Source organism: Schistocerca americana, chromosome 1, assembly GCF_021461395.2.
Source record: "Schistocerca americana isolate TAMUIC-IGC-003095 chromosome 1, iqSchAmer2.1, whole genome shotgun sequence".
NCBI classification, from domain to species: domain Eukaryota; kingdom Metazoa; phylum Arthropoda; class Insecta; order Orthoptera; family Acrididae; genus Schistocerca; species Schistocerca americana.
Genome location: NC_060119.1, coordinates 380,425,380 through 380,442,242, shown reverse-complemented (window position 1 = coordinate 380,442,242; position 16,863 = coordinate 380,425,380). Strand labels below are relative to the sequence as shown.

General features: G+C 43.4%; 2 protein-coding genes across 3 annotated transcripts in view; one reads left to right on the top strand and one right to left on the bottom strand.

Moving 5' to 3' along the window:
* Positions 1 to 13,968, bottom strand: part of LOC124601160 (WD repeat-containing protein 20) — a 45,995-nt gene extending 32,027 nt beyond the window's left edge. For both annotated transcript variants that reach the window (XM_047136222.1, XM_047136221.1), the window contains exons 1-2: positions 13,714 to 13,968; positions 13,349 to 13,531 (exon numbers count right to left, since the gene is read on the bottom strand). In XM_047136222.1, coding sequence (XP_046992178.1) covers positions 13,349 to 13,531; positions 13,714 to 13,968 — 438 coding nt within the window. The remainder of the gene's footprint in view (positions 1 to 13,348; positions 13,532 to 13,713) is intronic.
* A 65-nt stretch (positions 13,969 to 14,033) lies between these two features.
* LOC124601144 (U3 small nucleolar RNA-associated protein 25 homolog) overlaps positions 14,034 to 16,863 on the top strand; it is an 81,361-nt gene continuing 78,531 nt past the window's right edge. The window contains exon 1 of the mRNA XM_047136220.1: positions 14,034 to 14,569. Within this exon, the coding sequence (XP_046992176.1) occupies positions 14,111 to 14,569 (459 nt within the window). The 5' untranslated portion in view covers positions 14,034 to 14,110. The remainder of the gene's footprint in view (positions 14,570 to 16,863) is intronic.

The following is a 16,863-nucleotide window of genomic DNA, read 5'->3' as shown; positions in this document are numbered from 1 at the left end:
TAGCCCAATTTAATTTGACTACTTTCTACTATGTCTTTGTTATCTTTGTCTGAAAAAAACTGAGTTAAATTTCAGGCCCTCCAGGTTTATGAATACTATGTTGAACAGAATTTTGAATGTTGCACCACAAGACGCGGTAATGGACCAGCAAACAAAACAGCTATATAGATCGCTGACAAGAAGTGTCTTAACCTTGATAAAGCTGCTAGAAAAGTGTTTTAGTGAGATTATGTTGACTTCAATGGAAAATCATTGTTTGTGGAGATTGTTGTGTTGACTTCCTGCCAGATAGTACTGACTGGGTAGAAAACTGGTAGACCTGATAGCACAGCAAATAAATAAATGATGTGACAATGATGTAGTTAATCTATTTGTTTTCTACACTGATGACGTTATTCACGGATCAATATTTAACAAAAAACTCTGGGATACAGCTGAATGATCTGTCAGCATTAAAACCACTCTTCCATGCTGAAGCCCTTACACTGATTTCAAGGAAGGGAGGAGGGGAGGTATCTTCACACAACTACTCAGGACTTGGACAAAATACATTACAAAGATATCATGGAAATTTCAGTACAGGAAATTAAACTAATGGCTTTTATAGGTTAACACTTATATTGCACCTATGTGGATTGAAGTGCAACAGCTTTTGACAATTTGATTTTGCGCACAACAATCTGCAGTGATTTAGCTGTAAAACCAATAGTCAAAGGTTTATCTAAACATGACGGTCAAATGTTAAAAATAAAATTAACTGGCCAGGTAGGTACAGATCACAGAGGAAAGTATTGTATTGTTCTGTAGAATCGCAAGCAATGACTCAATCATAGCGTTTAACAGAGAAAACATGGGAAGAATGCTGAGGAGAAATCTATAACGCAGACAGTGTTGATGGAAAATCTAACTATTTCTGAAACATATTCGTATAGCATGTTGAATTTTGTTTGTCCCTAAAACAAATACGGGCAAAACTGAACAGAAGCAAGAGTAAGCAGAGGATAGCTCCTGGGACTGAAGTATGTTTTGCTAGGAAGAGAGAGCTCTGAATAATTCGAAGAGTGAATAATAAACAAGATCAGAAACACCTACACTACTGTCAAATCCTCCATATGTCATTAAAAAGCAAAACTTATGTACAATGCTACAAAAATAAAACACTCCAAGAATAAGTCAATCACTATTTGGAACATTATTAAACAAGAAACAAACTAAACTACTCATTCTAATGATAGTGAGCCCCAGAAAATAGCTCTGGCAGAAATGGTGGCAGTTTCAAATCACTGGCCACCAAATTCAATGATTACTTCCTAACACTGGCGGCAAGCAGTACATCCAGCCATTAACAACCCAATACAGCTGCTTGCTGGCCATACTTGTGTTTCAAGTTGAATATTAAAAATCTCATTCTGACTTAAGAGAATTACCCTAAGCCACCCTTGTAACCAAACAATATTTCCTAACAGAGTTCAATACGATCTACGAGGGTTGCCCAGAAAGTAACACACCACATTTTTTTTTTCCCTATGACAGTTCTTTGTGGAACATAATGAGAATTACACACATGAATGACTGGTGTCTTATCTACACACCCTATTTTTCCATGTAATCTCCATCCCATTGTATGGCCTTCCTCCAGTGCGAAACAAGGGCGCGTATGCCCTGTAGGTACCAACCCTTCTCTTGTTGGTGGAGCCAGTGCTTCACTGTGTGAACTTTCTCTGCTTATGACAGATGCAGCACCAACTGCTGAGTCATAATGCTTCTGTCGTCGCAAATGACATCAGCTTGCTGCAACATCTCAGGTGTGACAGCTGTGGATGGTCTCCTCGACCACTGCAAATCGTGGAGTTCCACCAAACCGTCTTCTAGTGACCTCACCCTCCTTGCCAAGTAACTAACTATACTTCTGTCGACAGCAGATGCTCCATAGACTTTGCACATGCATTTGTGAATATTCCTCACAGTTTCTTTCTAAGCAGTGAAAAATTCAATGAAGTCACATTGCTTGTAATGTACATCACCTACAGACAGCATTTTGAAACTGGCCTGCAGCTACACTATCTGTCAGAAGTGACGGAAACTTGGCACACTCACTCAGGAGACTTCAAATAACACATATGTACCGTTTCGCATTCATAGAATTGTTTTTGACTGAGGAAAAAAAAAATGTTACCATTGCTTGGTTTGATACACAGCTAACATGTCAGTGTAAGAAATTCAATCTCTTGCTTAACAGCAGCAAGCTCTCATCAACTAGCAGCAAGCTCTCTCTGGGGCACTAAACAATTTGTCAGCCTCATTTATGTGCCAGGTTCCACTGCAGTTGATGCAAGCCCCGCCGTTTCCTCTGCATGATGATTCTGAGGAAGCTCAGGATGCATAGTAAAAAATGCCTTCAGCAACATTTTCAAGTTTTTTTTTAATTTGTTGACCCCAATTTGTGTAAGGCTTTATTTTTGTCATCTATTTCTCCTCAAGTTTTCACCTTTTGTGTCAGCTACATTCGTTTCAGAAACATGTCAGTTTTTCTTTCCATGAAATGTATCAACAGTTTTCCAATTTTTATTCCAAACAAACTTGTGTTGAGTTCTACTACTATCAAAAATAGCTGCAAGAGTCGTACAGAGCTTGGCCAGGGGAACTTCATGGGCTTAACAGTCATTGCTAGTTTGTTACTGGGACCTACCAGGACACACTTGCAGGTTCAATTATTTGCGACGCTACAATACACCTACAATACAATGATAGAGAAGTTCGTGAATATGCTTTACAATGTGAAAAACCCTCTCTCACAGATGTTCTGAACACTGCTCAGTCTTTTGAAGTAGATAGGGCAGCAAGAAATGAGAAGCATGGTGTGAAATAGCCCCCACTGCTTCCTCTCCTCCTCGGCTGCTATTGGTTAGCATACGTGGGGTGGGAGGGGGGGGGGGGGAGGGAGACGTTGCGGACATGTGACCACAGCCTCCACGCCATATGGGACAGTGCCATGCTAAGCAGGAATAGCGGCTTGTTAGCATCACATTGGTAGTTACGGGCTGCTCCTCCACTGTACCCTTATTATTTTGTTCAAAATGAGCGGACCACGTGCCCAAAGCTTTGGGCAACATGCACCCACTGTAAAAATAAGGGACATTTTGCATCTGTGTGCAACTCTCAACCTCCTTCACCAGGCATGAAAATGGATGTGCACACTGTTTTCCAAGTGATGGTAGCCTCAAACAGGCTCTATACTGAAATACGTGTGATGGACAAAATGTTAAAATTGCTTGTGGACACAGGTGTAGCAGAAAACTTTACACAGGTGTAGCAATAACTTCGTTAAATTTTCCAAGCTATGTGAATCTTGGATCACCGTTATTGTACCCTGTATCTTGTCCATTGGTGAGTTACATCTAATATCCATACTGAGACAGTTTTCTACTTCCATAGTGTACAAAGCAGCTGTTCGGCATTTGACCTTTCTAGTAGTGGATGATGCCACCACTGAAAACTTACTTGGTTTAGACACCTTCAAATATTTTGGGTTCTCTATATCTGATTAAGTGCATCTCGTATCTAGTCAGTTTCCTTAGCAACAACTGGGTGCACTCTGCCCCGATTTATTTCATCCCATTTTTGGAAGGTTTAGGACGCTGTTCCAATTTCAAGGCTCACATCACAATGAAACCCTATAGAATGCCGCCTTTTTTTGTGTCTGGCCAGTCCCAGTGGCTTTATGGTAGCAAGTCAAATTGGAACTTGACCAACTCAGATCTTGGGTGTTATAATGCCTGTCTCCTCTAATAAATGGTCTATTCTGTTGGTAATTGTCAAAAAAACTTAATGGCAACTTTCAATGCTTGGTGATTTTAAAATGTGTGTAAATTCATAGTATATTACTGATATGTATCCCTTATCTCAACAAGATGAACTCTTAATATGGCTTTCAGGGACCAATATCTTTCCAAAATAGACTAGTTAGAAGCCTACTTACAACTGCCTCTTGATGATTATTCCGAATGTATACTCAAAGTTGTTTCCCCCTCCCGCGCAAAACTGCTATGGTCATTAGCGCCCGGTCTGTGACTTAGGAAAAGGTAAAAAACGAAAATGGAAAGCAGTAGCAATGGGAACGAAACTCAAAAAACTGGAGAAACTAAAAGCAGAAGGAAAGCTTAAAAATCCACTACAGAAAGGGGTTGGTTGTCCCCAAAAAGAGCTTCAAATGACTGACGTCATCTCACTGGCACTAATAAACTCGAGAACGCGATCGGCCGAGTGCGTGTCATCTGCTAAAATGGACGGTATCTCAGGCGACAGCTGTAGACGGGCGCGTAACAGAGTAAAATAGGGGCACTTAATTAAAAGGTGTCTTACCGTCCACAGCTGAGAGCAGTGGGGACAGAGTGGGGGAGGATCGCTGCTTAAAAGATGTCGATGGCTAAAAAGACAGTGCCCTATCCGGAGTCTAGTTAAAATTACCTCCTCCCGACGACGCGTTCGGGAGGAAGAGGTCCAAGCACAGGGAAGAGCTTTCACGTCCCGCAATTTATTATGGGGAAGTGTCGACCAATGTGCGTGCCATAAAAGAACAACACGACGACATAAAACGCTCCGCAGATTGGCGAAGGGAATCTATCGAATAGCTGGCCGAAGAAGAGAGACTGCAGCCTTGGCCGCCTATATCGGCTGCCTCATTGCCACAGATACCAACGTGTCCTGGGAGCCAGAGGAACGCCACAGAGACGCCCTCCAAATGGAGCACGCGCAGGCAGTCCTGAATCCGGTTGACCAGAGGGTGGATAGGTGGTGGTGGTGGTTAGTGTTTAACGTCCCGTCGACAACGAGGTCATTAGAGACGGAGCGTAAGCTCGGGTTAGGGAAGGATTGGGAAGGAAATCGGCCGTGCCCTTTCAAAGGAACCATCCCGGCATTTGCCTGAAACGATTTAGGGAAATCACGGAAAACCTAAATCAGGATGGCCGGAGACGGGATTGAACCGTCGTCCTCCCGAATGCGAGTCCAGTGTGCTAACCACTGCGCCACCTCGCTCGGTGAGCTGAGAGAATCCGAACAGATAACATACTGTATCCGCTGATGGCAGCGGATGTATTGGACAGCCTGGAGAACAGCGTAAAGCTCCGCCGTATAAACCGAACACTGGTCGGGAAGCCGAAATCGATTTGGGGTGTCGCCAACAAAATAAGCACTCCCTACACCTAACGATGTTTTCGAGCCATCAGTGTAAATAAATGTGGCTTCCTTCAGTTGTGCACATACAGCAGCAAATGCCAACGATAAACAAGTGGAGGGAAATTGACAAAGGTCACAGAGCAGGCAGATCCGGGGACGGAGCCAAGGCGGTGCTGCACCCCAAGTTGTCAAGAACGTTTTAGGAAAGCGGAAGGAAAGAGAATGGAGCAGTTGACGGAAGCGGACTCCCGGTGGTAGTAGGGAGGAAGGGCGGCCTGCATACCCTACATCCAAGGAGGCGTCGAAAAAAATGTCATGGGCCGGATTAGCAGGCATGGAAGACAGATGGCTAGCATAACGACTCAGAAGGACAGCTCGCCGATTGGACAGCGGAGGTTCAGCAGTCTCAGCATAAAGGCTTTCCACAGGGCTGGTGTAAAAAGCTCCAGACACTAAACGTAATCCACGGTGGTGGATAGAGTCGAGACGCCGAAGAATAGACGGCCAAGCAGAGGAGTAAACTATGCTTCCATAGTTCAATTTCGAGCGCACTAAGGCGCGATAGAGGCGGAGAAGGACCACTCGGTCCGCTCCCCAGGAGGTACCATTCAGGACACTGAGGGTGTTGAGGGATCGCAGACAGCGAGCCGAAAGATAGGAAACATGGGAGGACCAGCACAGTTTTCTGTCAAACATGAGACACAAGAATTTAGCGACATCCAAAAACGGAAGGTTGACAGGTCCTAAATGTAAGGAGGGTGGAAGAAACTCCTTACGTCACCAAAAATTAACACAAACGGTCTTACTGGGAGAAAAACAGAAGCCGATTTCGATGCTCCAAGAGTGGAGACGATTGAGACATCCTTGAAGACGACGTTCACGAAGGCTGGTCCGTTGAGAGCTGTAGTAGATCGCAAAATCGTCCACGAAGAGGGAGCCTGGGACATCAGGAAGGAGACAATCCATAATCGGATTTATGGCAATGGCAAACAATACAACACTCAGCACGGAGCCTTGGGGTACCCCGTTTTCTTGGGAGAAAGTACGGGAGAGAGTGTGTTCACCCGCACTCTAAATGTGCGCTCTGCCATAAATTCGTGAAGAAAAAGGGGCAGCCGACCTCGAAATCCCCAAGAGAACAGTGTGCGGAGGATGCCTGTCCTCCAACAGGTATCGTATGCTCTCTCCAAATCAAAAAATATTGCTACTGTTTGGCGTTTCCAGAGAAAATTGTTCATGATATAAGTGGAGAGAGCAACAATGGTCAACTGCAGAACGATGCTTTCGGAAACCGCATTGGGCAGGTGTTAAAAGACTGCGGGACTCCAGCCACCAAGCTAAACGGCAATTCACCATACGCTCCAAAACCTTACATACACTACTCGTGAGAGAAATGGGGCGATAGCTAAAGGGGAGATGTTTGTCCTTTCCAGGTTTCGGAACAGGAATGACGATAGCTTCCCGCCATCGTCTGGGAAAAGTACTGTTGGTCCAAATTCGATCATAAAGGCGAAGGAGGCAAAGCAGACTATGGTATGATAAATGCAACAACATTTGGATGTGGATACCATCCGGTCCTGGGGCGGAGGAGCGAGAAGAAGAGAGTGCACGTTGGAGTTCCCGCATGGAGAAAACAGTATTGTAGCTTTCGCGATTTTGAGAGGAGAAAGCAAGAGGTCGCACTTCCGCTGCACGTTTCTTCGGGAGAAATGCTGGCAGGTAATTTGAAGAGCTCGAAATCTCAGCAAAGTGTTGACCCAATGAGTTAGAAACGGCGACGGGGTCCACTAACGTATAATGCGCGACAGTGAGCCCAAACACCGGGGAGAAACTAGGCGCGCCTGAGAACCGTCGAATCCGACTCCAAACTTCCGAGGAGGGAGTGAAGGTGTTAAATGAGCTAGTAAAGAATTTCCAGCTTTCCTTCTTGCTATCGCGGATGATGCGACGGCATCGCACTCGGATCTGCTTATATCAGATACAGTTGTCCAAAGTAGGATGGTGGCGGAAAACGCGAAGAGCACGTCGCTGCTCACGTATTGCGTCACGGTATGCCGCGTTCCACTCAGGAACTGGGGGGCACCGGGGCAATGCGGAGGTGCGTGGTATTGGACATCCCGCAGCTGTAAGAATAACGTCTGTAATATGTGTGACCTCATCGTCGACACTAGGAAAGTGACAGTCATCGAATGTCGCTAGAGACGAAAAAAAGTGTCCAATCGACTTGGCCAAACTTCCAGCATCACAGGCGGATATATGGCTGTTGAGGCTGCAGTCGAAGGACACATGGAAAGTGGTCACTTGAGTGTGTATCATCAAGGGCGAACCATTCGAAGCGCCGAGCTAGCGGAACAGTACCGACCGAAAGGTCCAAATGAGAGAAATTTGTCGTGGAGGCAGACAAAAATGTAGTGTCCCCAGTGTTGAGGCAAACTAGATCCGCTTGGTGGAAGACGTCTAGCAATAGTGAGCCACACGGACAAGGATGTGGAGACCCCAAAGCGGGTGGTGGGCATTTAAGTCCCCAACCAGCAAATAGGGGGGTGGAAGCTGACCAAGAAGATGAAGGAGATCAGCTCGTGCCATTGGTGTGGACGATGGAATGTATACAGTACAAGCAGAAAAGGTATATCCAGAAAGGGAAAGACGGACAGCGACAGCTTGGAAGGAAGTGTTTAAGGGGATTGGGTGATAATGGAGAGTATCATGGAGAAGAATCATGAGTCCTCCATGTGCTGGAGTGCCTTCAACAGAGGGGAGATCAAATCGGACGGACTGAAAATGGGGGAGAACAAATCGGTCATGGGGACGCAGCTTCGTTTCCTGAAGACAGAAGATGACCGGCGAGTAGGATCGTAAGAGGATCGACAATTCATCCCGATTGGCTCGAAGGCCGCGGATATTCCAGTGGATAATGGACATAGGGTGAACAGAAAATGGAGGAATGTGACCAAGGTTGCTGTCAACTCAGTGACTGCTCAGAGCTTGCGACTGACAGCATGAAATGGCATTCAGCCGAAGGCAGAAGATCCTGATCCGTAGGTTGTTCAGGAGCAGCTCCTGCCACCAGCGATCGGCCGGTTGATCGGCCACCAGCAGCGCGCCTCGGCGACACAGAAGACGGCCGAGGGGTGGTGCTGTAGATGAGACACGCCTTGGCGGAGAAGGAGATGAACTGGGTTTCTTACTAGCCTTCTTGGAAACATGATGTTCAGATGAAGGAGGAACCTATGGTTGTGAAGTTGGGGTACGTAAAAAAATCTTCAAGAGTATGCTCTTTTTTCGAAGTCTTGGTGTCTGACTTTTGGGCTCAAGATTTAGCAGAACCCGATGAAGGGTGAGCCATAGAGTGGGCAGGCGAAAGTGGGGAGGTTGAACGGGTGACCTTTGCACTGGCCGATCTGACGACCGTGGCACTAAAGGTAAGGTCACAAGTCTGCGTGGCCGCCTCCTTTGTTGGCCGAGGAGAGGCAAGGACAGTGCTGTATTTTCCTGTCTGAGGCACGGTGGGCTGTCTACCGGCGAATAATTTTCGAGCAGCAAAGGTCGACACCTTTTCCTTCACTCTGATTTCCTGAATAAGCTTTTCGTCTTTAAAAATGGGGCAATCTCGAGAGGAAGCAGGGTGGTCACCCATACAGTCGATGCAACAAGGGGATGGAGGTGGACAAGCACCCTCATGGGCATCCTTGCCACACGTAACACATTTGGCCGGATTGGAACAGGACTGGCTGGTGTGATTGAACCGCTGACACCGATAGCAACGCATAGGGTTTGGGATGTAAGGGCGAACGGAAATTATCTCATAGCCTGCTTTGATTTTCGATGGGAGTTGAACTTTGTCAAATGTCAAGAAGACAGTATGGGTTGGAATGATGTTCGTGTCAACCCTTTTCATGACTCTATGAACTGCCGTTACGCCCTGGTCAGACAGGTAGTGTTGAATTTCCTCGTCGGACAATCCGTCGAGGGAGCGAGTATAAACGACCCCACGTGATGAATTTAAAGTACGGTGCGGTTCCACCCGGACAGGGAAGGTGTGTAGCAGTGAAGTACACAGCAATTTTTGTGCCTTGAGGGCACTGACTGCTTCTAACAACAAGGTGCCATTTCGTAATCTGGAACAAGACTTTACAGGACCTGCAATTGCGTTGACACCTTTCTGAATAATGAAAGGGTTGACCATGGAGAAGTCGTGACCTTCGCCAGACCGAGAAACAACAAGGAACTGTGGCAACAATGGAAGGACTGTCTGTGGCTGAGACTCATTGAACTTACACTTGTGAACTGACATAGTAGAAGATGAGGAAACCATTGCGAAAGTATCCCCCATGATTACTGGCGTCTCCGATGGTGCGCTCCTTCCTTGTGGGGGCCCTCTCTGAGGGCACTCCCGCCTTAGGTGATTGTTCACACCTCAGGTCACACCTCCCGACAAACGGACAGAGGGACCAATCGGCACTTTCGGAAGGTATCAGCTCGGGTAATCACCCCTTCGTGGGCCTGTCCATTACCAGGGGGTACGTACGTGTCCTACCTGTCTACCCGGGGTGGGGAATTACGCGTTGCCCCGTCACCAGCTACGCATGGAAATGTGTGGGTCGGCCTTCAGACATGCACAGGGAGGAAAAAAGAGAAAGGGAAAGGAAAGAAGAGAGGTCTCAAACGCCGCAGCGGAGAAAAGGGCAAAGAGAAGAGGTAAGGAAAAGAGAAGGACAAAGGAAGGACGAAGACGTGCAAGCAGAGAAAGCAAAGAATTTGTTACAGTTTCGAGCGTCCGGCTCCGGACGTAGGCAGAAAACATACTCCCAGAGGGGGAGAAAGGGAAGGCAGAGGTGAGGGGGGGGGGGGGGGGGGGCGAAGATGGGGAATGGGGAAGGATGCGGAAAGGGAAGGGAAGGTATGCAGCCCGGAAAGGAAGGAAGGAAGGCCACATTAGCTCGGGCTCCCGTGCTTGCTACGCACGTATCCACAAAAGAATTGTGGACCCCCTAGGGGGTATACTCATAGTGAATACCCCCTTTGGGTTATATCAACACCATAGCCTGTCATTCAGCATCGCTAGTGCCCCTGCCATTTTCAAATGATTTTTGGAGCAACTCTCAGCCTCTGTGCAAGGGTCCATTAACTACTTGGATAATATCGTGGTCTCTGGTTTCTTGACAGATGAACATTTGTGCCTTGTTCATGGTGCTACAGGCCAACAGTTTTAAATGTAACTGAGGCAAGTCATAATTTTTTCAGCCATCTATCGCCTATCTCAATTCTAAAGTCTTTCATGCTGGTGTCAAGCCTTTATGCTAGCATGTCGCTGCCATTTTAGCTTTGTCGTGTCCTACCACTATCAGAGTTTTATGCTTTTCTTGGAAAGATTGTATGCTACTATAAATTTATTATCGGTGCAGCTACAATGGCATCAGCCACTTCATGCTCTCTCATATAAAGATGTCTCTTTTCACTTATCATACACCTGCAAGTGTGCTTTTAGCCTATTAAGGTCAAAATTATACCCAGCACCCTGGTTGGTTACCTTCCAACCAGGCCACAGGCTCTCCAGTATGGCCTCTGAGCTGTTCTCATGTACAAATATGGAGTTGATTCTGAATGTCCTATTGTGTACGCTCCCAAAACTTTGATTTAAGTGCAACAGCACTACTCATGCATAGAAAAAGGAGCATTTGCTATTGTGTACATACTGAAAAACTTCCGTGTTTTCTTATACAATTTTAAGTTTCATTTGACTCCTGATCATAAATCTCTGGTCTCTCTTTTCATCCTTCAGCATCTATACCAGACAAAGCAACCCATCACCTGCTACTCTGGACACTGTTTTTGCCAAGCTTTAACTACGAGACTCATTTCTGGCCCAAAGCACAACACGCCAATGGGGATGTTCTTCTTGATTGCCAATTGGCCCCCATCCAGCATTTGATCAGGATGAACTGTGGCATTTCCATTTAGTCGTCTATGCCTGAAACACCGTGGATGTTTTTCCCATTATCAGCTCTCTGATTTCGGTGTCTGTCACGGCCAATCCTTTCTACGTCTGGTTGTTCAATCTGTCCATCACTAATGCCCAGATAAACCAGCGGTCCAAGCATCAGATCGTTTGCGTGATTATTATACTCTCCGCCTCTGCCTCTCAGTTCTTAGTGGTGTGTTACTGTTAGTTACTAAAGAGTTGGAAGCCAGGGTTGTGAGCCCTTTCTTTGAAAGGGCACAGGAGATTTTCTTTCCCTTCCTTGAAACATTACAAGCATATGCTCCGCCGCCTCTAATGACCTCAATATTCATAGGGTGTTAAGCCCTGATCTTCCTTTCTTTACTACTTGCTGAACTACAGATTGAATAACGTTAGGGAAACACACAACTTGGTATCCCTTCTCAACATGTCTATTGAGTGTTAAAACTGCAGTCTGGTTTCTGTAAACGTTCTAATTTACCTTTTGCTCTCTGCATTTTATTCCTATTGTAGCTTGTGTAGTTTACACTGTCAAAAGTTTTCAAACCTAAATATGCTATAAATGTAGATTTGCCATTCTTCAGTTTATATCCTACGATACGGAGTATGTCCAATATTGCCTCTAATGTTCCTACATTTCTCCAGAACCCAAACTGATGTTCTTCTAGGTTGACTAACAGTTTTTACATTCTTATTCCAATTAAAATAATTCTGCAAGGGTGGGAGTAAAATAATTGAGACATACAAAACATAGCAGGAAGAAAGGAGAAAACCACAAGAATGACAGAAGGGCAACTAACACTAAAATGGACAAAATCGGACAATAAAACCAGAGAGACGCAAGAAACATGTAGAAGAGATAAAAATAAGAGAGCAGATTACCATGGATGGCTGACCATGAGAATAAAAAGGAGATGCCAGCCACTCTGTAAAAAATTAAAACCTCCACCCTAAAAGCACTAGGGTGGAGGACACAGAGGGACAAAGGACATGGGCTAAAACTTAGATCAAATGATAAAACTGACCCTCATGAATAAAACTCAAAACTAAAGCTGCTGTTGAGGCATTGCCGCCCAACACTGAAGGTAGGGTGCTGAGAAAGTTAAAAGTACGCCGCAGAGCTGCTAAAAGTGGGCAGTCCAGCAAAAGGTGGACGACCATCATTTGTGAGCCACAGCAACACCGAGATGGGTCCTCACGACGGAGGAGGTAACCATGCGTTAGCCACATATGGCCAATGCAGAGCCGGCAGAGGACAACCGATTCCCCGCGAGAGTACCACATGGATGACTTCCACACATTTGTAGTCTCCTTAATGACACACACTTTGTTGTACATACTGTTATGCCATTCCGTCTCCCAAATTATTTAAAAAATTCTTAAGCATATTTACCTTTACAAGGATATAATACCTGCCACAAGATAGAAAGTGCCCCATACACTTAGGTGCATGTAACAATTTTGTGGCTACTTTACTCATATATCACCAAATAAAAAAAAATTAAATAAAATATATTTTGCAATACTTATTTATAATGGTCAGATTACTGCACAAGATTTGTCCTGAAGTCAGAGTGTATGCAATGTTCATGTTATGTGATATTATTAACAACATATGCATCAAGCGGTTCTGCTACGAAATTCACCAACGAATACAATGAATTTGGTCACCAGTAAATCCTTAAAACTCTTCTCAAACTGAGCTTTATTGTTAGTTAAGATTTTCTTGGCTGCTGGCATGCTATTGAATATGTGTATTGCTGAATAGTGGACACCTTTCTGAATCACTATTAAATGACTTTAAATCTTTATGAAAGTTATTCTTCTTTCTAGTAATTACGGCATGAACTGAGCTGTTGACCAAACTACTATTAAACGTAGTAACAGGGGATTTTGCAACAGAGAAAAACAAGTACAATGAATACGCAATCAAAGTAAAAGATCCTACGGTGGAAGGAAGCTAGCTGAACATGAGACATCTTCATACATAAAAGGCACGATTACAAATACCCGTTTGAATTGGAAATATCACCCAGCCATAACATTTTATCCATAGTAATGAATCTTCACAATATTACCCAACTTGAGTCACACGTAAACATTCACAAAACTGGTTGAATTACAATCACGATTTATTAATGGAGAACAACATCCTAAAAATAAATAAGTGGCTATACAACTATTTTAGAATAAAATGTAATATCATACCTCTTCATTATATAGTTTACTCAGTTCTTTCTTGATAGGGTCTATGAGCTGAATTTGCCCAGTGGAGAAACCGATTACCAGGGAAACACTGTCGGGTGTCATTGTAACGACGTTAAAATCGTGGCACGTTGGGTTTGTTCCTTTATACATCTTCTTATCTACGGGCTTCGTGAGATCTGCTGCCTACAATCCAATTTCATTCAGTAAATTAGAAAGAACAGTAGATAATCTACAGGACCAAACATATCGTTAGGTTATGTTGATCGCCGTTTTAAGTTTACAAATTACTAGCAGCTACGAAATGACTTTGAAGAGCCTATATCGAGGAATAATGTGAATAACCTACAGTATATTTATTGTCTTACCTTCTTAACACCTTTATAAACATAAACATAAAGTTCCCTGCCAAAATTGAAACAAATCCTGTCACCGTTGCCACTTGGATCAGGCAACGTAACAAACGACACACGAACAGCAGCATTGCCTTGATTGTTGGTATAACCGACCCTGGTGGGTCTTGAATATTCCGAAAGGGTCATCAATCTGTAAGTTCCTTCCCTTGTTATAAACTGTGTTTTTAACTCATCCTTTCCCCCACCATCTTGCACCGCCATTTTCATTCACCGCAGATTTTGGCAGTGGGGATAGCTATTCGATTCATCGTTGGTCGACAGTTGAACTTGTCTGCTAAATTACGACAGAAAATTTGACTGTCTTTGTTGACATTGTGTAAAGTTGTTGTACCACGTGAGTTTTAAGGTTATGGGTCGTGGGAGGCACAAAGGTTCTTTTAACAAGAAGCGTGGCTCTCACCGAAAAAAGAAGTCTTTTTCCGAAAAGCATTTAAAAACATATTCGTCTGAGATTGTTACCCACGATACAAACAGCAAAAAACGGATAAACCACATTGCAGAAAGAAATGTTTCTTATCCGAAGACGAAGAAAAGTGTCAGATCTGAGGACTTAAATATTGACAGTGGTTCAAGTGAGGAAGAAAATGATTACAGGCAACTACTTTCAACATTGAACGAAGTGAGTAATGCAGAAAGATTAGCAGTAGGAAGTGATGATGAGTTTATTAGCTCTGAGGAGGAAGGAACTCAGGAGAGCTCTCTGCCTGGCAGGGAAGTTTTCCTAAACAAAAACATAGCTTCCAGCCAAATCATGGATCCAGAGAGGAAACACCCAGGCGACATTCCAAGCAGCCAAAACGCAAATGAGGTAAACATGCCCTTTAGTGCTCTTACATTGCCATGAAATTTATTGTACGCGGTGTTTTACCCAGTGATGAGTATTTAAAAACAATTAAACTCATTGCCTAGGACTAAGTAACTGTTGTTTCACTTGTTGAATTTTATTATATATATGGAGACTATATGCTAATAATGAGTGAAGGATTAGAAGTTGTTGAGAGCACTTAAGATTCATTCATAAATATCACTACTGGTTTTCCATCTCATTTTGGATGCTCTCGAAAGGAGGAGCATCAATGTTCAGCAATTATGCTTGCCTACACTGTTTGAATTTTTTTTTCTTGAATGCTACTGTGCTTTTCTTGATAAACATGAAGTTCCTTACCACAACTGAAACAAATCCACAAATAGCCATTGCTATCTGGCTAAGATTACATGACAAATGATGTATTATCATCGACATTGCCTTGATTGTTGGAATAACAAAAACAAGCCACACCGTACACGTATGCTGCTGAAGGGTTCATAGAGAGCAGCCCCACATGTGCTGCACATTAATTAATTAAGTAATCCATTATGTTCTGTAGATCCTACAAGGAGAACCTTCACAGAAATGGAAGAAGCAACTGTGTCACAATTTCTACTCCCATTGAGAGATATCAGGCAGCATTGATTTCAGTGTATAATCATGTCTGAGTGTGATAGTGCCCCCTCACCCCTGTGATATCTAGAATAAATGTTGTTTTAACATATTGTTACAACTGTTGCTCAATATTTTTTCACACCATATTTAATGCATATTTATTTGCGAAAGCAAGAATTCAAGAAAAGCTTGTAGATAACTGACAGATATGTGACAAGTATTTTGATACATATTATGTAAGTACATCATACATAAAGTACGAAAAATACGGAGGGAAGGGGAGCACTTCATAGTAACCTTTACCCATTTCTGCTACAGCTATTTTCTGAACACTCCTGTTTCATTTGCATTTGTGAATATTTTAGATAAAACACAAACATCTGGGGCACTTCATAAGTTACCCATTTTTTCCACAGCTATTTTCTGAAAAATCTTGTTTCTTTTGCATTACTACAACTGTTCATTTCGTGTTTAATTTGAAGGAAGCCCTTCTTAATAGTAAAATTTGTTTTAGTTTTGTTCTTAGTCCGTTGTACTTTTACCCCTTTTTTAGATCCTTGTAGTGAGTGCTTTGTCCTCTTTGGTGCAAGTATGTATTTCTTTTGTGTTAGCTATATGCAATCAATTTTTTTGAAGTGAATTGTTGACATGTCACATACTATTGTTAAAATGATCCATGGGCAAATAGATGAATGAATTTTTTGTGCATAGTTGTGTGTTTTCCTTTTTTAATAACTGCCTTGATGATTTTAACAATGCTAATGGAGATGAAATCTCTACTCTTGACTGCAACTTGTCCTCAGAATTAGATAGAACTCTCTCCCTCTAACAAAAGATACTTTAATCCCATGGTTTTACCATAATTTCTACCTATCACACTCAATTTGTGCATTGCTTGTAAACAAGCGAATTGGCACAGTATTGTTAGTCTTTGTTACTGCTGAATAGCAATTATAAAACATTCATGAGTCACATATACCTGAAATGAATGGAGACCGAGTTTCTACATGAGTCTAGATCTGGGGAAATCGGGTGTCAGGCAGAGATTTGTCAGCCTGCTTAGCTGAGTGGTAACATGCTTGCCTCCCATGCAGCGGGCCCGGGTTCAATTCCTGGCCGGGTTGGAGATTTTCTCCGCTACTGGACTGGGTGTTGTGTTGTACTCATCATCATTTCATCCTCATTACCAACATGCAAGTCACGCAATGTGGCGTCAGCTGAAATAAGACTTGCACTCGGTGCCAAACTTCCCTGGATGGGGCCTCCTGGCCAAAAGTGCCACATCATCATTTCATTTTCATGAGAGAAAGTAAATAAAAGAAAATAATATCAGCTTTTATTCACAAATGTGGTTTTTATTTAAAGCGTGGTGCATTTTGAATCCTGCAGTCCAATCATCAAGTCTGTAATATATTATTTTGTCATTATTTTTGTATGTAGATGGAGGTCTGCTGGGCATCTTACTTAAAAGAAACAACATTTTTTTCTGAAAGGTTATAGTCTCTCCTTTATGTTTTATAAAAGTAAATCAGTTTAGGCTCCAACAATTACACCTAAGGACAACATAGAGTTAAAGTCCTTGAGTAACAGATGTCAACTGATGGTGCTAATGAAGTTGACTCAGAAGGGAAGGGCCTCAGGTACAGCTAACCGATTCAGCACATATTTGATAAGTCACT